The following is a 23592-nucleotide window of genomic DNA, read 5'->3' on the forward strand; positions in this document are numbered from 1 at the left end:
GAGATTTACTTTCTGTGGCTGCACGGCAGACTTCCTGGTTTGCTAGTCCTTGTGACATACATGAGAATACACATGTATACATATACACTGTCATATTAGAAGCTTCTGTTTTTGCCTAGTACAGCGCTAGGTGCGCCGCTGGGGACATCTGCTGGCCGCCGCCGAGAGCTGCACCTCTGAGGTATATGGACCATATTTTGACAAAACCAGGGTCAGAATACGTGCCGTGATGGACAGGAAAAAAAATCTAATTATTATGACTATGTTTCATTTGAGACAGCGGTGTTGATAATGATGACAGGTTTGAGTAGGTAGTACAAACAAAGCAATTATAATGAAATTCATGACTGACAGATACTCAAGATACTGAGAAAGGGTGCAGAGTTGGCTCAGCCGTCATCATCAGGCAGCTGGAACATGCTGCCACTCCAAGCACATATGTAGAAGCAGGTGAAACATTCTGTTACTGAAAGAGCAACACAAATACTTGGTATGGAAAACAGTGTTTCTTGTCACTTTTATGTCACATTCAAACTAATTCACCACCTCGGCCCGGAATAGTGCCTACTATCAAAAAATTAAGGAAGTCCTAACCTACACTGGGGTGGCAGCAGCATGTAGTTAGGATCATTGTTTATTTAATAAAGCACCCAGCGTGTGAGTTCAACCTATAATCCAATAGGTATTACGGATTTAGATTAATATTTTTATTTTTGACACAGCTTAGAATTAATTATGAAACTCCATTTTAATTCTCTCTAATAGACTATAAATCTATATATATCTAATAATCTCTCCGGGGAGAGTGTTCGGAAATATCAGCAGCATTTAGAAGTGTAAGTTGATATTCCCTGTGATTGTGTCTGATTTACGTTAAAAACTTACATGTAACATTGTTACAGTTAAAACAGCGAATTAACAGGTTCTGTACCTGAAAGGGAAGCGTTCTGAAGCTTTAAGCTCTATATGTGAACTCTGATGCCACCTACTGTCCAAACTGGCAGGTACGTTTGTCTTGTTTGCGCTGAAGGACATCATCGTCCTATTGTACCTTATAAAACATCTCAGAATTCACAAATTCTTGTGCAAAGTACAGTATTTCCCTTATGTTATGTTAGCTAAAATGTCTTGCAGCCAGGGAACTAAATGTTTGTAATTAAGGTGATGGTACATAATCCATGCTATGGTGATCTGTGATTCAAGTTTCTTAAACTGTGTCACCAGAATTTGCTTGTAAAACAGCTTTACTGCAGTTAGCTGCACATATGAGCATGTTTTCTTCACTTTTTCTAACAACTAGTTCACAGAACAATGACATATGATTTGGTGGCACAGATAGTCTTACCTGAGGGACAGGGGAAGGCAGCTTGTTGCCACAGTAACAAGGAGCCCTAGAAACCTAGTTAAATGGATCAAGTTAATGAATGATTCCTGAGTGATAAACCTGTTCTAGACAGTGTTCTCTCCTTTACTTTTGTAGAAATTCCTTAAAGGTTTCCTGTGCTCTGCTCTATGTAAAAGTCTAGGATAATATCTCTCTCTCTCCAGTTTGTTGTATGTAATTTAGTGAGAAAATGGACATTCAATAAATAATAAACAAACATACAAACAAGAATAAATCTTGCCACACTAGGGATATTAGGCAGATGATGTCTTACACAGAAATAAGTTCAGTTGAATGATGGGTAGACTAACAACAGCATTACAAAAACTTACAAAAATATTTAAAATTTAGCTTCAGTATGACACACAAAGATTTTATCACTCTTTTTTTTTTTTTTTTTTTTTTTTTAATGTTTGCAGGACAACCTTGGGATCATCAGGGGCTCATGAAAGGCAGATCCTGCTTGAACAATCTGATTGCTTTCTATGATTGAGCTTCCTAATGGATGAGGGAAAGCCTGTTGATGTGGCATACCTGGACTACAGCAAAGACTTTGACACTCTCTCCCACAATATTCTCCTAAAGAAGCTGGCAGCTCATCGCTTGGACAGGTACACACACTCTGTTGAGTAAAGAACTGGCTGAAGAACTTGGCCAAGATTGCGGCAGAGAATGGAGTTTTAAATCCAGCTAGCAACTGGTCATGAACGATGTACCCAGGGGTCAGTGTGGGGCCTGTTCTGTTCAGCTATCTTTACTTATGACCCTGGATAAAGGGTTTGAGGGCACCCTCAGTAAGTCTGAAGATGACACCAAGTTGCAGGAAAGTGCTGATGTGCTGCCTGAGGGTAGGAAGGCCCTATGGGAGAAGCTGGATAAGCTGAATCACTTGGTTGAGGTCAATTGTATGAAGTTCAATTAGACTATTATTTAATGTCTTAAAACACTATAAGACCTTCACCACATCTTCCTCTCTAAATTGGAGAGGTATGTATTTGAAGGATGGACTGTATGATGTATTAGGAATTGGCTGGCTGGACAATCAAAGGGTTGTGATCAATGGTTCTGTGTCACAGTGGAGGCTGGTCACAAGCAGTGTCCTTCAGGGGTCAGTCTTGGGACCAGTGCTCTTCGGCATCTTCAGTGAGACAGACATTGTTATCAAGTGCACCCTCAGCAAGTTTGCAGATGACACCAAGCTGAGTGGTGCAATCAATACACTGGAAGGAAGAGAAGCCATCCAGAGGGACCTGGACAGGCTGGAAAAGTGGGCCCATGAGAACCTATTGAGGTTCAACAAGGGCAAGTGCAGGGTGCTGCACTTGGGTTGGGGCAATCCCAAGTGTTTATACAGATGACAGTAGCCATGAAGAGAAGAACTTGGGGGTCCTGGTGGAAGAGAAGCTGGACATGTGCCAGCAGTGTGTGCTTGCAGCCCAGAAGGCCAGCTGTGTTCTGGGCTGCATTAAAAAAGGGGTGTCCAGCAGGGAGGGGGAGGTGATTGTCTCCCTCTACTCAGCTCTTGTGAGGCCCCATCTGGAGTACTGTGTCCAGGCTAGGGACCCAGTACAGGAAGGATGTGGAGCTCTTGGAACAGGTCCAGAGGAGGGCCACTAAGATGGTCATAGGACTGGAGCACCTCTCCTGTGTGGAAAGGTTGAGGGAACTGGGCTTGTTTAGCCTGGAAAAAGAGAAGGCTCCATGGAGACCTCATTGTGCATTTCCAGTACTTGAAGGGAGTATATAAACAGGAAGGGGATCAGCTGTTTCCAAGAATGGATAGTGATTGGACATGGGAGAATGTTTATAAAGTGAGACAGGGTGGTTTAGGTTAAATATAAAGATGAAGTTTCTCACACAGAGGGTGGTGACACACTGGCACAGGTTGCTCAAGGAGGCTGTGGATGCCCCATCCCTGGAGGCATTAAAGGCCAGGCTGGATGTGGCTCTGGGCAGCCTCGTCTGGTGGTTGGAGGCTCTGCACACAGCCGGAGGTTCAAACTGGATGATCATTGTAGTCCTTTTCAACCCCGGCCATTTTATGATTCTGTGATTCTGCAATTCTACGATTCTATGACTAGGGGCTGGGTCCTCCACTTGAGCCACAACAGCCCCAGCCAACACTACAGGCCTGGGGCAGAGTAGGTGGAAGATGGTGTAGAGGAAACAGACCTTGGGGTGTTAGTCAACACTTGGCTGAACATGTGGCATCAGTGCGCCTAGGTGGCAAAGAAGGCCAAAGGCATCCTGCTTTGTATCAGAAATAGCATTGTCAGCAGGAGCAGGGAGATAATTCTCAGTTCTGGTGTGGCCACATCTCAGTTACTATGTTCAGTTTGGTGCTTCTCACTATGAGAAAGACATTGAGGACCTGAAGCATGTCCAGAGAAAAGCAACAGAGTTGATGAGAGATTTGGAGTACAAGTCCTGTGGGGACAGGCTGAGGGAGCTGGGATTGTTTAGTCTGGAGAAGAGGAGGCTCAGGGGAGACCTTGTCACTGTCTACAACTACCTGAAGGAATGTCCACCTGTTCTCTCAGGTAACTAGAAATAGAAGGAGAGGGAATGGCCTCAAGTTGTGTCAGGAGAGATTCAAATTGGACATTAGGAAGAATTTCTGCTCCATAAGAGTGGTCAGGCACTGAAATGGACTGCACAGGGAAACAATGGAGTCTCCATTCCTGAAGGTGTTCAAGGAAAGATGTGGCACTGAGGGACATGGTGTGGTGAGTAATAGTGGTGATGGGTGGATGATTGGACTAAATTATTTTAGAGGTCTTTTCCAACCTTAGTTATTCTCTGATTCTGTGTACATAATAAATACAGTGAATTCAAACTCACACTTGAATTTACTTTTCAGCTTTCATCCGTTGTTCACTGCTATTAGCAACTGTTATCTGCTGCTGAAGAGCAAGTAAGAATTGATAATCTTTTCAGGTATATTTTGAGTGGGCTACCTTATATCTCCTAGAGCATCTCTTTCCTTGTATTGAAATTATTCCTACTCATACAGCAGGAAAACCTGGTACTGCCATTCTGTCTTATGGAAGACGCAGCCAAGTTATCAAGTCTGTTCTTGCTCCTTTGCCTAAAAGGGTCAGCTCGTCATGAACGGCAAGCTTGGGCTAAAATTTTTCTGTTTCACCCCCCAAAAAATCCTACTTAGACATTTTTCCTTGTAAATTTTTATGCCTATTTGGTGCATGAGAGAATTTTCCTGGAAGCAGGTCCATGCACTGTGAAGTCAAACACATGTAGTATAGACAGGTTGTCTTGTTGAGAGTTTCTTAGTTTTTCCCCTCGACATGTGTTTATATGGACTTGACACATAGCTTAATTATGCAGGTGGTACTGTGATTTTATTTTTGGCTCTTATTGCAAAACTCTCGCTCTCCCTCCCCACTGTGTTACAGCAGACACACTATTAACAACCTATAAAGTAATTGTCCTTTGCCTTGGCTTTTGGGAAGAGTTAAATAGAGTGTAACAGTTAATAAGAAAATAAGGCAATTGTGTTCTTATACCCTCAACTCTGTTCACTTGCATAGGTACTCTTCAAAGTTGCAAAGTCAATATGAGGCAGAGAGCTGTAAACTCATTATGGTAATGAAGGAATTAACAGTGTTTTAAAACCTTCCTATTACAAGTAACTAACAGCTAGAAACAAGCTGACAAACACCATAAAGCACTGAGAAGCCTTGTTCCATGCTATTCTTGTCTTTAGAGGGACAAGAGTTTATTGTCGCCATTTGTTCTCATTTTGTTTTGGGAAAGGCTGGTACTGAGCAAAAGCACACATTTTATTCCAACACTCACTCCCTTTTATTGTCCCCTTTTCAGTACTAGAGTGTTTGAACTCATGCTGATTTACTGTACTCTGATGTACATTTGTTAAGATGTAATTCAAGTTAAAGAGTGGTTTACCTGAGCAATACACATAAATTCCTGTAAATTCACAATTTAAGAAAAACCTGAGTGCTTACCCAGAAAACAACTATATCCTTCTCTTTTTTAGCCACTGGAACTGATACGTGTTCTAGGGTCAGCTTTCAGAAAAAAATAGATAACAGACAGACAGTAACAGACAGACAGTAACTGGGTGCCACAACGCGTTCTCGAAGCCTTTTCTGTCAACCTGCCGCTGACTGTTCATGGCATTTCCCACCAGAGGGAGCCAACATCTGTATGCACGTAATTTTACCACCCGGCCCTGCTGGAGTTTTCTGTCCGGTCCTGCCTCAGTCGTCACTATGATAAACGTATTAATTCAGGAAAAATAAAATGTGTTACTACAGGAGAAAAGAGAGGAAATTAAGAAGATATTGTTATAGAACTACAAGATTACATGACTTCAGGTATCTGAACTTAAAAGATTCTATTTATAGAAATAAGCATTTGAATCTTCACAATCATTAAAAAAGAAGGTACATTATATCTGAGAACTCCATGCACTAATTCATACTCAGAACAGGAGTTTCTCACTGTGACTGTTTCCAGCAGCAGGTTAATTCAGAGAACATAGTAACTTTACCATGCACTGCTAATTTGCATGTGTCAAATCATGAGATCATCGAGTCCAATCCACTTGATAAAGCGGATACCCTACAGCAGGTCACAAAGTAGGCATCCAAACAGGTCTTGAATATCTCCATAAAAGCAGATTTCACAACATCTTTAGGCAATGTGTTCCAGTGCTCTGTCATACTTACCATAAAGAGGTTCTTCCACATGTTTATATGGGAGTTTCTGTGTTCAAGAATTAGGCCATAACTCCTTGTCCTATGGCTCACACAGTACCGAGAAGAATCTGATCTCATCCACTTGCCTCCTTCCTCTCTTTAGATATTTATAAATATTTATCAGATCCCCTCTTGGTCTTCTTTTCTCCAGGCTAAACAGACCCAGGTTACTCGGCCTTTCTTCATACATGAGATGCTCACCTCATTCAGTAAGAGACTCACATTTTGCCTAGTCTTCCTTTTACTTTTGATCGTGTTTGTGTGTGTTTGTTTGTTTGTCTGCTTGTTGTTGTTTCACTCGTTTTTTTAAATGACCTTTATTTTTATTCTCTACCTCTTTTGCAAGGTTTAATTCCAAAGGGGCCTTAGCCTTCCTCATTGCATCCCTATAAGACTTGACAACATTCCTATATTCTTCACAGGTGGACACACCCTTTTCTCACCATTCATGGACTATCTTCATTCCTTTTAGTTTAGCCATGAGTCACTTGCTCATCCACACAGGCTTCCTGCCACCTTTCCCCGATTTCTTACATTTAGGAATGCACCAATCTTGACCTTAGAAGTACTGTTGATGTCAGCCAGCTCTCACTGTAGCCACACTACAAAGCTAGTGCAGCTTTTCTGAGCTGCACATTTTATTGAAACATTTTCCTGCCATCCAACCACACTGTCTAGGAGAAAGTAAGCAAATAAATAAATAAATAAATAAATGGAAGGAGGCCAAAAACAGGGAAAATGGGGGAAATTTGCTCTTAAAGAGCAGCTACTGCAAGAGATGGAGAGCATAAATGTAACAAAGGTAGCTTAAGTTTAGCTGGTTAGAATTCCTTGAAACTGAAAGCAGGCTCTTATGTCAAGATTGCACACTGCATGTGTGCTTTGAATTTACAGTGACAAATTTGAAGAATTTTTGATACCATTTTCATCTGATACCAAGAAATGCTTTAAATAATTTGGATGTAAAAACATAAACTTTATACAGAAAATTAGAGGTAGGAGCAGACCATATTTCTTTAAAATTTTATAAAATCTTCTAATCATAGCACCAAAAAAAACAAACCAAAAAAACAAAAAAACAACAACAACAACAACAAAAACCTAAGAAAAATAAATAATATTGACTTACTGCCTAAAATCACTTCAGTGTTCAGATCAGGATGACGTTGGCTTGCAAATCTAGCAACAGCATCTCTCCTAATAAGTAATTACTATTGCCAGCTTCAGTTCCTCTTCTGTAAGGTTTTTGACAGACACGCTAGCCCTCTCACTATAAAGTACTGCTAACTTATTTGTTTGTTTTTTTCAAATCGTTTCTAATATCACTGAAACATACTCCTTATAAGCAGTGTCTCTTCCATCACTTGTTCTTGTACTGCAAAAGTCTCAGTACAAACACAACGCAGCTAGAGATAATTTCAGAAGGAAGCTTTCTCAGTGGAGCGTACAGAAGCTGTAACTTATTTTGCATAACTGAACAGTGCTTAAATGCTCTGTAGAGTTCTAGTAAAACTCTGTATGTAAAGGAAATAGGAAGTAGCTACTAAGCAATAAATATACTAAGACTGTCCAGTACATTACATTGTAATAATCCACTTACACATTACTGTCAAAAAACATTGGTTAGGGATAATATATACTGGTACCAATCTGACAGAAGCAGACGTGTTTGGCATTGTATTTTTGATTTGTGACTAAGCCACTGCTGATAGGGCTCTGGCTATCACTGAGCAGTTCTTGCACAGCATCAAGGCTATTTCTGTTTCTCATTCTGCTCCACTAGGGAGAAGGTCAGGGCTAGAAAAGAGTCTGAGAGGAAATACAGGAGGAAACAAATCTAGGACAGTTGATCTTAACTGACCAAAGAATGAGAATTATTCTTCAAAGTATGGATTCAGAGATCACATGCTGAAACAAAAATCATTGCATCCCTTTTTTATTCCCATTGTTTTGTTCTTTAAGATCAACCAGTGGACATAAAAGCAGAAGAAGAAAACAGAGGAGTTAATTACGCGTCTCTGTCTCTGAAGCACAGTCAACAGCTCTTCATGACCTAGAAGCTCCAGAGGGTTATGAGACAGACAAAGAGAAAAATTAAGGCAATAAATTTTAGGAAAGCTACTTTCCATCTCCTCAGGGACTCAGCCAACAAAACACCCAGGTAAACCACCCTCATGGTTAAGAGCGCAGAAAAGAGCTGTCAGATCTTCACAGAAGCTTTCCTTAGAACTCGAGAGTTCCTTATTAGCAGGAATAGCAAGTCAGGAAAGGAAAGCAAGAGTCCATGGATGAACCAGAACCTCCTGGTCAAACTGAAGAGCAAGAAAAAAAAATGCGCAGGTAGTGGAAACAGGGCATAACAAAGCTGCAAGGCTGAGTAGAGATGGGATCAGGAAAGCCAAGGCCCAGCTTGAACTAAACTTGGCAAGGGATGCCAAGAAGAACAAGAAATGCCTCCACAAGTCTTAACATTTATCTCATGAAGGAGGAGTTCAAGGATCAAATTTCTTCGCAAATTTCTATTCAGTGAATAAATGCATAGTTCTCTTTTTTAATGTTCTGTCTTAGCAGTATGGAATGTCAGCATATATATTAAATGATTAATCAAATTGCTCAGAGTGTCATATGAAATTAAACTGAAGCTAGCATTCATTCTAAACATTCATTCATAAGACACAGTATGCCCAAATGCTATTGTGTTTGCTGTTTATAACCAAAACCAAAAGTTACCCCATTGTTCCAAAAATAATACCTCCTATTTATTTATTTCCATGGAAACTACAACAGATACAAAGAGCACAAAAACACTGTTTAACAGAGAAAATTCTCAGCTACAAAACACTACTCTTCAACATAGTCACAACCATTGGGTATGCGTTTTTGCTGGCAATTAATGTTCTGCAGACACAGTTACAACAATCTGCATCAGTGGGGGTGACCCACTATCAATGCTACCAGTGCTGAAGAAAGCCAGCCACCACCTCACTATGTTCATATCCACTGTTCATTATCCAGAAATGTTCAGCAAGTGTTGATTAATGTCTACAGGTATTATTTTTTCCACATGAAGGAATTCAATCCACACCTTTTCTACAAGGAGCAATGGCTTGAAGTTTGCACATAGGGAGTTCCATGCTAATGTGTAGAAGAACATCTTTATGGTAAGGGTGATGGAACACTAGAACAGGTTGCCCAGAGAGGCTGTGGTGTGTCTCCGCAACTATGGAGTTGCGCAACATCTATGGAGATATTCAAGAACCATCTGGATGCCTACCTGTGTGATCTGTTGTAGGGTACCTGCTTTGCCAGGGTAGTTGTGCTCAATTATCTCTTCTGACCCCTGTGATTCTGTGATTCATCTGCAATTCCATGTTGGATGCCATTTGGTTAGCTTCTCTGCTGCCATCTGTCACACAGCAACAAAATGTAATAGGATATTGGTGGGAATGTTCAACGCCATATCACCAACATCCTCCTCTGACATTGTGAGCCAACATAATAGAACAGGAGGCATTACTTTCAAAGCAGCCATTCTAAAAGATCTATTGGATGTACATTTACAGGACAAAATGACAATCATTTTATCACTATCTCAGAGGGTTTTTCTCTTTTTTTTTTTTTAATGAAACTTAGTGTTTCTGCTTTGTCTATTCCAAATTCAACCGTCCAATTTATTTTTTTCAAGCAAACGACATATGGAAGGAGAGCAGAGCAGATTTGTCTGTTTGTAGTCTCTGTGTACATAAAGATACGATAGAATTTCTCATGTATGAAAACACCTCCTATCACAGGAAAAAAAAAGACATTTAAAGCAGCACTTTGAGTGAACAAGTAATGTGTGTCATTTAGTAAAGCTTTTATATCTGTAATAACAGTGACAAGTATCATGATACAATATACTGCAGCTAAAAATCAGGCTGACTAACTAACTCAGCACTAATGATTTGACATGAGAGAAGTTATTTATTGAAGAAGGCAGGTAACTGGCAGAGTTCATGAATTTGATCTTATTAGTAAATTCTCTAAGACTTGAATAATAAAAAATAAAAGTTACATCAGTTAGAATTAAATATTTTTGAAGTGGAATTTCTAAGATAAATATTTGCACATGCATTTCCTAACTATAAATTTGGATTAAGGATTCACATCTGGCATTTTCTAAATTTTTAATTAACAGGTTATTTCACAGACTACGGGCTCTGAGAGACATAATTATCCATTGAAATGGCAAAATAATGTTGCATTACTGACTATGGATAGGAATGTTTGTTATCTGCATTACTGAATGTTCTCCACTCAAAAATATGGGACAGCCAAATGCACTCCTGCCATCAGTATAAAGTTGTTTGTCTCCTCAGAAACTTATCTTAGTTATGCCATATCATTGCATTTTCCTGTTTCACTGAAGTAATCTCTGAGTTATAGCAGTACTCCTACTTCCATTTTGCACATGCAGAGCCATACTGCAGCAAAATTAGAGTTCCTCAATTTTGCATGCTTAATTTGAAAACCACGGGATCTGATCTGCGTCCATCCCAACACACGAGTCATCTTGAATATCCTACAAAAATCAAGCAGGAGTCTGACCTCACAAATACACGCGTCAAACCTTGCTGAGTGCCCTGCTGCTTTCCCTGTTGGAAGAATGTTTTAAACTTTGAAAAGCAAGGGTTTGAAACAGGCTGAACACCTTTTGTCAGCTCTCCCCAAACCTCACATGCCTAAACTAGGGACATGGAGTTATGTCAGTTGTTAAGGAGTCAGCTGCTCCCAGACTCCTCCTTTGGAATTACTTGCCACGTGCAGGTTCGCAGCCAGCTCCTTGATTCCTGGTTTTTGCTTCTACACTGGTTTTTACAGTTTACACATGCAAATGCAACAGCACAGCTTCCTGCTGCACTACACAGAGTTCTCATTTCTAGTTATCAAATCTCTCAAAGTCTTGCCACACCAACAGCAATTTACTAGGGCTTCCTCAGGAAATGGAAAAGCACCTCAGCAAATGCCTTTGTTAGAGCCACCAAAAGAAAGTTACTAAATATCTGTTGCATAACCCATATCTTGGTGCACACATAGCACAGCCCTCCGTTGGGGGGGTAAAATCAGCCCTGAGAAGCATCTCCCAAGCTGTGTGGGGAAGGACTACCCCAAACAAGAGCCAAATTTTTCCTTGGAGGAATAGGGGTGCCACTGTCACCTGGGTGCATATCTAGGTACTGTAAGATACCAGATAAAAATTCCCCAGAAGCTTGAGAACCTGAAGCGGGGGCAAAACATGAAACAATTTTAGATTCTGGAATTCTAGTTGCTGTGTGAGAGATCCAGTATCTCAGTGTACCGGGTCTACACAGCAGAGCTCTTGCAGACACACAGTGTGAAGAGGCCAGGTCTGCCCCATGCCTCACACAGCTTGTTCCAGGCAACTCCAGGCTCCCACAGCAGGGCATGACTGGGCCCAGCAGCTGGAGTTGCAGTGTCACATCGAAACAGATTTAAGGAAGGGCAAAATGTTGCATACTAGTTTGGGAAATGAGGAGGGAAAGAATGTGAATAACAGCCCTACAGATAGAAAAGGGAAGAAGGGAAAGAGGCACCAGAAATTCCCCTGCAGACCATGGAACAGGTATCCACTGTTACGCTTGGGGAGCCCACATGGGAGCAGTTTTATCTTAGAACTGGAGCACAGAAATGACCAGTTCCTGTGCTGGTCACAAAAGACTGTAACCCTGTACAGGGAGGCCCATAGCAAGGGGAATGGTATTGGCCTATGCCCATCTAAGCTTGTGTTTCTTTTATTGTGAATTTATATTCCAATACTATGTGACACAACAGGTTTAACAATGACTATGCTGAAGAACTTCCTGCAGAAGTACATGATTTTCAGTTTGCTTTGTGAAGATGTGGATAATCTTCTGACTTATCTGTGTGCCCCATAGTACATGTTTCAGGTTCCCAAGTGCAATTATTCTCCCTTGATATAAGGGCAAATATTCATCACTTAACTCCTTCTTTACAAAATGTATTTTAGGAGCGATGGCATAGACTGAGTTGCTTTCCACATCCCACCCAAATGGAAAATAAGGGAAGTTCAGTATGTATTTGCAAAACATGACTATGCTGTGTGGTACTCATCTTTCCATTCAACCGGAGTGAAAGCAAGCCACAGAAACATGTAAATTCTCAGCCCTATGATCATAAATTCTGATATCCTTTGATTAAAAATAAAATAAAATAAAATAAATTATATATATATATAACATATATATACATATGACTTTTTATATATATAGCTTGTTACTGATTACCTCATAAGAATTTGGAACAGCCAAGCCTAAGACAATATATTATTTCAGTTGTTCTAGTAAAAAAAAAAAAAAAAAAAAAAAAGTATTATTTTTTGTACAAAAGAGGTACAAAATTACAAGATTTTAGCCAATTATAGCAATTATGTTAGTGTAAAATACTGATTTGATAAAACTGATCAATCTTCTGCATTTGTAAATGTTTTTAGCGTAAATTGTGTCGTGCTGGGATATTATTAGGGATGACTGAAATAGCTATGGAAAAAACTGTTCCAAGAGTAAACATAGCACTATGCACAGTGACATATATGTACATAGTGGCTTTACACCTTTAAGCTTTCAGTGAATTACAAAATCTAAGAGTATAGTGACAGGTTATAAAGAAAGGACATTTTATGCATGAGGTCATATAACAACAGCATTTATCAAATGAGGAAAAGGTTCCCAGTAATATATGGCTACAGCAGAGAGCCTGCCACACAGAAAACATCCTCTGGTGAGAGTTCATTAGCAATGCTGTATGTTAAAAGCCTTCTGCTGTGGCATTCCATCTGCCACATTCATCTGGCCAATATTCTACCACAAAGCCAGTCAGCTGAAACTGGGAAGGAGATCACTAGAACTTCATGAAATACCAGCATGCAAACAGGAAAAGCAATAAAGGGGCGAGGTGAAAAAAGTCTTATGTGATGTGAGTGTTGTCTACTCTGAAGAAGGATATCTAACCTAGAAATAGTACAACAGCTCTCTGTAACTTGTGATAGTCTTCATGTGGGAGTTGACAGTTTGGGACTGTTCAATGAATGTTTTAAGTAATTTTAAACTTAGGTTTACAAGTGTGCTTTACAAGCAGACAGTATTGAGAATCCTTGAAAGACTGAGCAGTTCACACACATTACTAGCACTTCTCCTAATAGTGCTTCCTAATTTAAAAAAAGTATACAGCTGCACTGCTTCCATTTACTTTTCCATTCATCACCTTCTTCTACAATAACTTTTAAAAATCAGCAAACAATTTCAACCAAGTCTATCAAAATGTCTGAGGCTCCAAAAATTTAAAGTTTGTAGCTTCAGGGACTGTATGGGAAACTGTTGATCATAGCCTGAACCTGTGATTGACCACCTGAGGCAAGCAATGAGTCAGCTGTGGGAGCACAGATGAAGGCAATTCAGCTGTGCTACCTGAAGGAATGGAGCTTAACTCCACCTCTCCCAGATTTCATTTAAGGTCTGACTACCACTAAGGCAGGATCTCTTTCTCTGGAGGTTGCTCTTTTGTGGAGTTTACTGTGAACCTTCAACATTGGTGAGCATTTTCCCTTTATCCTTCTATCACAATAATCTTTTGTAAAAAACATCTGTATAACCTATGTTTACCTATTGACTGTATAACTGTACAGGAAGAAATTGGAAATAACATCCCTGATTAGGAAAAGGGCTGTAATCTAAAATCTGCAAATCATGCTTTCCCACTCCCTCAGTCCACATCTCAGCACAGCATATATGGAAACAATCCTGAGATACTGAAGGCTGAGGAGAGGCAGGGAATGTAAAAGAGATTGTGACATTAATATACAGGATACAAATATGCAAACATAAAGTTCTTAGTTACCTGCTCCCAAACCACCTTTTTTTTTTCCCCTTAGTTGGAGACTGCCAGGTACAGCCTGAACCTGCAACAAACAGAACTACTATCATCCCATAAACAACAAAATGATATCTGTTATGGTTGGGCCTGCTCATATAATCATGTTACCTTTTCTTAAAATAATTGTCTCTATTTTTACATTCAAAGTCTATGTGCTTTTAAGACCAAAATGCTCTTTTGAAATATAATACTCATTTGCAAATCAATAGGTAGGAATCAAAATTAGCTGTATCATTTCTTGGGTGTTGCTATGGAGCAGTATGCTTCTCCTGCATAATTGAAGCACTCAATAAACATTGCAAGAAAGCACAACCTATTCTGAAGGAAAAATGATGTCACAAAAAAACATACTGTGAAGGTGCTTCTGTTGCTCAGCAATAGCTTGCCACCCACCCACATTGGACATCTGGAATACAGCAGTAGGAAGCATAATCACAGCACTTGTGCACCTGCAGATGAGGAATTGCCTGGCTGTTTACAATGCTGATTATCACATGACAATCAGAGTAGCCTCAGTAAGGGTTGGAGCTTACAATTGTCTGAAGTTGGTCTTATCTAGGTGACTGTTGCTCCCCACTGTTTTTTCAGCTTCTCCTGATTGATTTGATCTAGATCAAAAATTATATACACTAACAGAGAATTTGTTAGTTTTTAATCTATGAGTTAATTTTACATCAAATTAGAACTAGATAAGCAAATTTAGAACAACTTTAAAAAATCAACTAATTATGAATATTATGACCTTAGAAAGTGAGACTATTTGAAAGCATATGATATCAAGTCCTCAAAGTGAGAGTTAATGTACTAGAGATGTAATATTGGTTCATTTATAAAAATTTCACTAATGTTACTTATCTACCTAGTATCAAGAACCACAGTATTTAGCTTCAGTGTCAAGCAGTCTGCCAAAAAAGCATACTCATTGAAACCCAAGCTATTCCAAACACATTTCTTTTCTTAGACTTGTTTATCTGATTTGGATATTTACAATATTTATTTTGGCTTTTAATTTCTTTTCATTATCATGTAGGTTAATTCAAAATATACATGCATAACATACAACTCTAAGTCAGAACTTGGTAGAAGTTACTGTGAGAGCAGTTATTACTTTCTAGCATCAGCAACAAAGAAAGTTTTACTAGATTCCCAAATTAAAGTACCAAGAATTCTCTCCCTGCTGGTGTAACCAGCCTCTTGGCTTTTGTACATGCACATACTTATAGATATAAATCACTGACCTCAAATTATCAGCTTCCTAAGTTGGAACCTTGTATGGAAGTGGTCTAAGGCTACAGCTTTTACTAATTATGTTAACAGCCATAATTTGAGATCCTAGAAAACAGAGCGAGAAGAACTGATAGTTTAAAAAAAAAAAAAAAAAAAAAGTAATAACAGAGAGGCCATCCACATTCCCTTAATATCAGAAAACATCTTTCTCCTCCCAGGCTCATCAGAACTGTTGGAAACTGAAGACTGGCAGTATTGTCGCAGAATGCGTATCCAAGGTCATTAAGAACAACAGTTTTCTTTCATTATGAGATTCCAAAATGAAACAAATAAAAACTCTAAAATTGCTTGAATGATAAACTTTTCTTCCTCCTAGAAGGAGAGTTTTTTAGTCATTTAAATATCTTCTGAAGAGGTACTATGATCAGCCTGACTTTGAAAAAAAAAGGCAATAAAATAATAAGATTGAGAAAATAGCCATGTTTAAAACTATCACCTAACAATTCTTTGTGTAAAACTGCTATGACTTGAAAGTTCTTTATTTTAAGTTTCTTCTTTAATTCTGGATGCTAGGTTTATTATTCAAACAAATGAAGTGCTTTTTGTGAATGAATAAGTTTCCAGGATTTATTTCTGCTGCTCTAGAACATAATCTAAAAGGGTCAATGTTGCCTTCGTGGAAAATAGTCATACTTTTTTCTTCATCTTGAAAATACCAGAAGTTATTGTTTAAAAGCAAGGAGGGAGTAAGGGGAAAAGTCACTTCAGTCTCAGTTTATATTTTGTCTGGCTAAACATTAAGAAGGTTATCCTGACAGGAACACTGTGCTTACAAGGCAGGCAAGGTCTACACCTTTCAGCTGCCTTTAGAGAGAATTAATGGCTCCAGTGAGCCAACAGTAACTTAGGAACAGACCCAATTAAACAATAATAGAAAGAAAAGTGTGAATTTTACTTAGTTGTCATGACAGATGTTAGCTTTGGAGCCCCACTATAATCACTTAAATTTCTGTGTTAGAATTTCTTCTTCAATCTTTTCATTCAGACAGTGCATTGATCCAAAACTGGTTGTTCTTGAGAGAATTTCAATCACAAATGCCCTACTTTACTATATATCAGATGTAAGTAAACTCTTGAGTCATACTTGCTCAGTTACCAGTTTATTGCTCAATGTAATTAAACATGTATAATTAAGTAAATGTACGTACACGCTTGCTGCAGTTGAAGCTGTTATGTTTAATTTTAACATGTAAATAATTGTTTGTTTTTAATAGATGTTCCTATTTTTAAGGGATAGCACAAATGTATTAAGAAGCCTATAAATGGTTTATTCAAAAAATCTATGCTTTGTTAGCCAAATTTAGCCAATTTATTTAATTACTCACTGGGATTGTTAGGATTTCTTCCATATTGCTAGTTTCCCTGCCCTGTAATTAACAAATCTGCCTCAATTTGAAATATGTACAGAATAATGATATTTGAGCATAAAAATAAATAATAATAATAATAATTTTAAAAGTAGATCTTACTATGATGTACATATCTGCATATGAAAACTAAACTGATTTCTTGCAAGAGTGATATAAAAGTGGTCCATAGACTTTACTGGTAAGAAATTTAGAGTAGCTTTTTTCCTCATAGAAACAAGGCCTGAATTAGTTATTTGGGGTTATTTGTTGCTGATTATTATTATTGTTGTTGTTGTTGTTTTTCCTAACATACACACTTCTGGTTTATGGTGCCCAAGAGGAGAGGTAACTCAGAATGTGTTTTGGGTGTGAGAAGGAGAAGGCAGGAAAGATGCAGGATTTAAGATACAGAATGATGGTTGGTATGTTATCAATAGTTTCTTAGTAAATATTTTAAATGAAGAAAGGAGAATACAGAATGAAGTGAAATAGCAGTAGGGATCTAGTACAAGCACAAAGAGGCAAACTAGGCTATGCTGGCAGCATGAAAGCTCAACTGAGAAAGAAAACATACCTTATTTATTTTATTTAGATTGTGGTTTTTGAGATTCTTAGGAAATGTTTTAAAATTATTTCAAGAATGCAATGAGAAAAATTGAAGCCCTAAGTAGAGAAGGGATGTTGTTTAGAAAGCAGGTAAGAAAAAGAATGGAAATCAGTATGTAACAGAGTGCCCAGTTAAATGGTAGGGATATTTCCTGTGTTTACCTTATGCCATGATTAACTGCTGGACACAGCATTTAAGGCATCACTAGTTTAAGTAAATAAATAAATAATTTTATTTGCCCAAAAGAGCTTCTCAGTGTTAAAAATGGAATAGTGAAGATAATTTTAAAGATTTTAAAGCTCAAACACCACTAGTAAAAAAAAAAAAAACAAAAAAAACAAAAACAATACATTAAAGGGGAGTAACCCGAAAGTATAGGCATTGGTTAATTGTATTAAATGCATAGCAATGCGGCTATGTTTTGCTTATAAGCATAAATCCAACTTGAGAACAACCCCAGCTAGGAGGTAGTAAAATAGACATGATGAATATTCTCACCCACATCTTTGAAGCATGCTTAAGTGCCACAAAAGACACAGTTGGGGGAAAAGAATATAAAGAAAGAAAAAAAAAAAAGCCCAGCTTTTTTTCCACAGTTGAGATCTTTTCTGTTGTAACAAAAACTTTCATCCAGCCATTCTTAGAATACAGTATGTCAGATTTGTTTCTTGACACAGACTAGTAGATGCGTTTAACAGAAGTCAATATTATCGTGTGAAATGCTGCTAAAATAGAAATGCCATGCATACTTTATTATGCCACCTAGACAAGGAGTTGACTAAAGGTGTGTTACAAATACTGAGGTGAAAGAGAAATCCACCTTTCATGAGGATGTAGGGAAAGACCTCCCATAGTTCTGGCATTGTCTAATCCCTCTAAATCAGAGTTAGTGAAAACACAGGTTGGTTGGTTTGTTAGAAACAGGAAGCAGAAAGTTCTGATTAAATTATGGGACTACACAAGCAAGCTAAGGATGGATCCTCATTACCAAGTAGGTAAGTTTAAAACTGTTAATTAGAATGTGGGAATCACTGGTGTTGAACTCCTGGAAGGAAAATGGCTGCTTGAAGCAGACTGTCCAACAGCAACAGACTATGGTAAAGATGTAAACGTGTTCCTAGCAAAGGGATGAAACTTTCAGTTTGAACTTCAGCCCACTGATCTTGCAGCACCCTTGTCTGTGACAGTAAAAGAAAGTCCCTTAGACTGACTTGAAATGCAGCAGTGTGATAGAGCCTGTTTGCGCACTTTGAAGGTCTTTCTGGTTTGAGTGATTCTTGTTGCATCTTCTAACTTCAGGAGAAAAAAAAAAAATTCTCTACCTTTCCCCCCTGAGATTTTGGGGTACTTTTCTACCCTGCTTGAAGGCTGTAAGAGTGAATATGCCTCACCCGGCCTCTGATGTTCTCAGAGTGGCACAGGGGCCGTGGATTCACAGCCCCACCCGGCAAGATGAACTAACAACTCCAGGAGCCCCCAGTCACACAGTTAGAGCACTGGTTGCTCACCTTCCTGCAAGTGCTGCTGTGCCTGGCTTTCTCACCCTTGAAAGGCAACCACAAGGTAAGCCGCAAGCCCAAGAGGCCTCCAGCTGACTGACTGCAGCTCACACACTGGCTCCTGGCCAACACAGCCCTTCGAGCTTGACTTGGTTTGACAGCTACCAAAACCACTGTGCACTGGTACGTCCACCTCTCTGCTTTCACATCATCACAGAATTGTAGGGGCTGGAAGGGACTTCTGGAGAGCATCTAATCCAAACCTCTGCTAAAGCAGGTTCCCTACAGTAGGTTGCACAGGAAAGCATCCAGGTGAGTTCTGAATATCTGCAGAGAAGGAGACCGTGCAGCCACGCTGGGCTGCCTGCTCCAGCACTGTGAGCCCTCGCAGTTCTCCCGGCTGAGTGAACCCTGTTCTCACGCTAATCCCGACTTCCTTTGCGAGGCGCAGAAGAAATGCCCAGCACTGCTACATCGTCTCCGCCGTTTGTAACCCTGGAGGTGTGGCGGAGCAGGACCGCGTGGGTGTGAGGAGCAGAGGGAAGGTGAGCTGCTTCCTCGTTCCTCGCGGTATTTGGTTACGGGCCACCGCTGCCGTAGCGGAGCCCCTCATACGTCCCTTTGCCGCCCTGGGAGCGTTTGCAGACACACCACTTCCGCCGTTTATTTATTTACTTACTTCGAAGAACACGGCACACCGTAAACACGCGGCTGACTTATTAATCACTTTTAACAGCGGAGCGGACCGGGTAAGGTTTGCTTCCTGCCAAACCTTCCTCAGGACGCCGCGGAACCGCTTGTAACTGCTCGGGAACACCGAGAAACGGGCTCCGATTTTACACGGGGAAACCGAGCGCTAACACGAAATACAGCCGGCGCAGCACGGCCCGCTGCATTCATGGCGTCCCACCGGACCAGGCCGCGCCCAGCGCCCTCCAGCCGGCCCGGCCCGGCCCCCCGCGCCGCCTGCCTGCAGGGGAGGCGCTGCCCCGAGCCCGGCGCCGTAGGGAGGAGGCCCGGCCGGCCCCCGCCACCCTCCGCGCGGCCCGGCCGTGGCTCCTCCTCCCTGCCTTCCTCCTCCTCCTCCTCCTCCCGCTCGGTCCCAGGGCGCAGGGCTGACATCACGCTCGGGGTTTCCATCCGACCGCGGGAGGGGGAGGCTGAGCGGCGTGATGGCGGCGGTCGGCAGGACTTGAGCGGCGGCGGCAGCGGAGCGGCGCAGCGCAGCGCCCACCCTGCTTATCTTATCTCCGCGCCCCTCCCTGCCCGCTTCGGGGTCCATTGTTCGGTGCCGCCGAGGGCGGCGGGAGAGCGTTCCGCGTGGGGTTGCCGGGAGCCGGCGGCAGTGAGCGGCGGCCCAGGCCCCGCCGCGGCCGCAGGAGCAGCTCCCGACCGCGAGCTGCGGCACGAAGCGCCCCGCGCGGCGCACGCAGGCTCGGGCCGGGGAAGGCCTGTCCCGCAGAAGCAGAGTCACGCAGGTAGGAAGCGGCCCGCCATGGCTCCTCTTCCCCACGCGCCGGACCAGAGTTGTGTGGCGCACGGAGATGGATCGGGCGTGCGGGGCTCTGGATAAGGGGCGCGGGGCTGTTTTCTGCGGAAGGAGGAAGGGAACAGCGAGGGCCGGGGCGGCCGGCCGGATGGTGTCGAGCCGCTCTCGCTGGCTCCTGCGGGGGGAGCCCGTGCCGAGCCGGCGGGGAGCACAGCGCGGCCTTGGCTTTCCTCCGGCCGTGGGGGGCGCCGGGGGAAGCGAGCGTGGAGGACAGCGACGGCCTTAAAGACGCTGCCGGGGAACCTTGGCCGGGAGCGACGGCTGTGAAGGCCGCGCCGCCCGCCCAGCGCCGGCTCCGGGGGCGGGAGGCAGCTCTGGACGGGTCCCCGCGGCAGCGCCTGGGGGCGGACGGAGGGAGAGCGGCGGCGGGGCTCCGTGCGGGTCGCCTCGGAGCGAGCAGCGGGGCCGCTCACCATGTTCCTCAGGGCCCCACGGGATGTTTTTCCGCGCGTAGGGCGCGGTGCGGAACGCGGCCTCCTCAGGCAACGGCCGCCGAGCCCCGGCCTCGCCTCGCGGCCTTTCGCGGGTTAAAGGGCTCTTTCTAATCATTTTCCCTCCGTCATCGCCTTTGTTTGCTGGCCTGAGTGGCCCAGTAGCTGAGAGGGGTCTGAGCATGGGGAATTTCCCGTCCCTCAGCGGCACTGCTCTCACCCTCTCCCCCAAGGAAGGAGAGCAGGGCCGCTGCTCACCAGGGAGAGCACTGCGGGGCAGGGAGCCCGCCGGCAGCTCTCACACCAGGAAACATAGCAGGAGCTGCTTTCTTGGAGTGAGTTTGTGCTTGTTTGTGCCTAGAGAGCAAAAGTTTAGACTCGTGATGCATAGACTGCATCTGATACTACAGTCATCAAACCTAAGGTGCTCCTGCACGTGAAATGAGGGTCATTTCTTCTGCAAAATCTGGCTGGTTTGATTAAGTTTGGACTTAAAAAAAAAAAAAAAAAATAATAATAATAAAAAGCAGTGTTCATCCTGCTTCTGCCCCCAGCTGTATGTAAATAGCATGTACGTGTGTAGAAATGCTTCCACTGTGTTAGTTTCTGCAGATCTTGGCAGAGCATTAACATTTATAGTCTTTTCCAATGTGTTCAGTTTTTCTTCTAAATGTATGGCTGATTTGTCCCGAAGTCAGAACTATAGTAAAAGTTAATCTGTGAGGCGCAGTGCACATGCACAGTAAAGCATTCTTCTTGCTCTACAGTACTGAAGTGAGGGTCATTTCCATAACGTTTCCTGTTCTGCATTTAGTGGTTTAGCAGAACTGTCATCTTTAGAGCAATGTCAATGAAAAGTTGCGCAAAGGAGTGTAATGGGACCTGACTGTAGTTGGCCAAAAAATGCACAGGTCTTTCCTTTTTTGCATTTTACATGTATGATTCCTCTCTGTTATTACTGTTTTGTCTAAGTACAGCAAATAAAAAGACTTGTTGGGAAGAATGGGAACCATGAATGGGTAACATAGAATGCAGTTTTTCAGTTAAAAAGAGGACATGAAATGTGATGCATGCCTGCTTTCGGTGTTAGTATGACAGGCCAAGGTGTTTCTGTTATATTTTTAGTTGGAAACATAAATTTCAATTTTTGTCAGTGTTTTCCTTTATCGTTTTAGGTATTTGGGCAAAAATCTTAGCCAAGAGAATAGCAAGACACATTACTTCAAAAATATACGGAGTACCAGAAAGGGGATTCTTGACATACACCTTGTAACCTGAGTGGACTTCCTTTTTAACTTCTTAATACTTACAATGAATGGGCACAGTGATGAAGAAAGTGCAAGAAACAGCAGTGGAGAGTCAAGGTAAGCACTCATTTCAGTTGTTCTTGGATGTGCTCTTCTGTACTTTCATTAAAATTGATTTACAGTTTAACTTTGTGCCAGATTAGTGAGCAAACTAGATAGGAAAACTGGGTGTGCTTTCTTATAATGCTTCATCTGCTTGTTACATTCATATTGCTTCAGCTAAAAATTGTAATGATCATGCAGATACCTTATATAATAAACCTTAGATAGTATTAGAATTACATCAGCATGCAACAGAATAGTGTTACTCTTTTGAAGAAATAAAATGTTTGAAAATTCAAAAGCTGAAATAGGACTGGAAAGTTAAAGTTAGAGCTTAGAATGTGCAAGGCCATCTCCAATATGGGAGCAGTGAGCTGTTGATTTCTGTTTTTGACTTGTAGTACTTCACGAGGCTTCCTTTTTCACAGAGCTGTTAAAGCAGTGTAATCATTGAAATTGTTAACTGTCTCTTTTCTGAGATGGGATTGCAATTTACCAGCTTCTTTATATTATTTTTAATTACAAGGAAAAGAAAGGATAATATAATAATTAAACTGCAACAAGAAAAGCACAGTCCTCTAATACTGAATTCCAGTGCAGCATTCACTTGGTGTAAGTCCCCAGTTCAAATTTTCCTTCCTCTGCACACAATGGCAGCAAACTTGTTGAGGTGGAATCGAAAGTTTTCTTTCTGGAACAGTGCAAAATTCAACAGGAGTCTCATGCACTAGATAAACTGATAAATCTGAAAATGTGACCAGTGCTGGAGATTTGAGAAGTCAAAGCAATCTTAAAATATAAAGTGAGTTTAGACTTCGAAGAGGTGGTTGTGACCTTGCTGTTAATTCAGTGTGGCTCTCTGTAACTCTTTCTGATTGCAGCCCATTAGTTAATTCCAAAACTTGGAGATCAGAAAGAATTCTGAGTTCCATGGACTTAATGGAAACATCCATTTGGGTAGGGGAGAGAGATCTAAATTGTTGCATAAAATGAAGAAATAAATGGGGAATACTGTTGCCTGATCAGTTATCAATGGCTAGCCATTATACTGATACATTTACACTGGTAATGGATTCTAGTTTGTGGATGAATTTTGAGTTTCTTCTAGTAAATGTCAAAATATTCTTGGTTTCTTTGAAAAACACACACAAAAACAAACCACAAAAACATCATTAGATGAGAAAAATGAAAAACAAAATAGTGTGAGTAAGGCTAGTTTTCTCATCTGGAAGACCTCAGAGATTAACAGGGACTACTCTGAATTTGAGTGCAATTTTTTTTTATTACATGAACAGATTACCTTGCCAGAGATAAGGTAGGAAAACTAGTTCGTATCAATTTTTTTCCCCAAAAGATGTTACATTTATTAAAGTTATTTTAAGAGTGTAGCAATTGATAAGACTAAAACAACATGAAAACTTCTCAGCAACTTTATTAGAAGTAAGTAT

General features: G+C 41.2%; 1 protein-coding gene and 1 long non-coding RNA gene across 7 annotated transcripts in view; both read left to right on the forward strand.

The window, feature by feature from the left end:
- The first annotated feature begins 14471 nt into the window (after window positions 1–14471).
- LOC107306374 lies at window positions 14472–15648 on the forward strand. Its single transcript, XR_001552101.1, has 2 exons — window positions 14472–14632; window positions 15519–15648. It is a non-coding gene; the product is annotated as an uncharacterized LOC107306374 (long non-coding RNA).
- Window positions 15649–19239: 3591 nt separating this feature from the next.
- Window positions 19240–23592, forward strand: part of CHD1 (chromodomain helicase DNA binding protein 1) — a 50739-nt gene continuing 46386 nt past the window's right edge. For 2 of the 6 annotated variants that reach the window (XM_015849480.2, XM_015849484.2), the window contains exons 1-2: window positions 19980–20293; window positions 21971–22159. In XM_015849480.2, the coding sequence (XP_015704966.1) occupies window positions 22107–22159 (53 nt within the window). In that variant the 5' untranslated portion in view covers window positions 19980–20293; window positions 21971–22106. Of the gene's footprint in view, window positions 19361–19979; window positions 20294–20964; window positions 21131–21970; window positions 22160–23592 lie in introns of those variants that run through there. The other 4 variants (XM_015849481.2, XM_015849483.2, XM_015849485.2 and 1 more) reach the window with 4 other exon arrangements.

Source organism: Coturnix japonica, chromosome Z (assembly GCF_001577835.2).
Source record: "Coturnix japonica isolate 7356 chromosome Z, Coturnix japonica 2.1, whole genome shotgun sequence".
Lineage (NCBI taxonomy): Eukaryota > Metazoa > Chordata > Aves > Galliformes > Phasianidae > Coturnix > Coturnix japonica.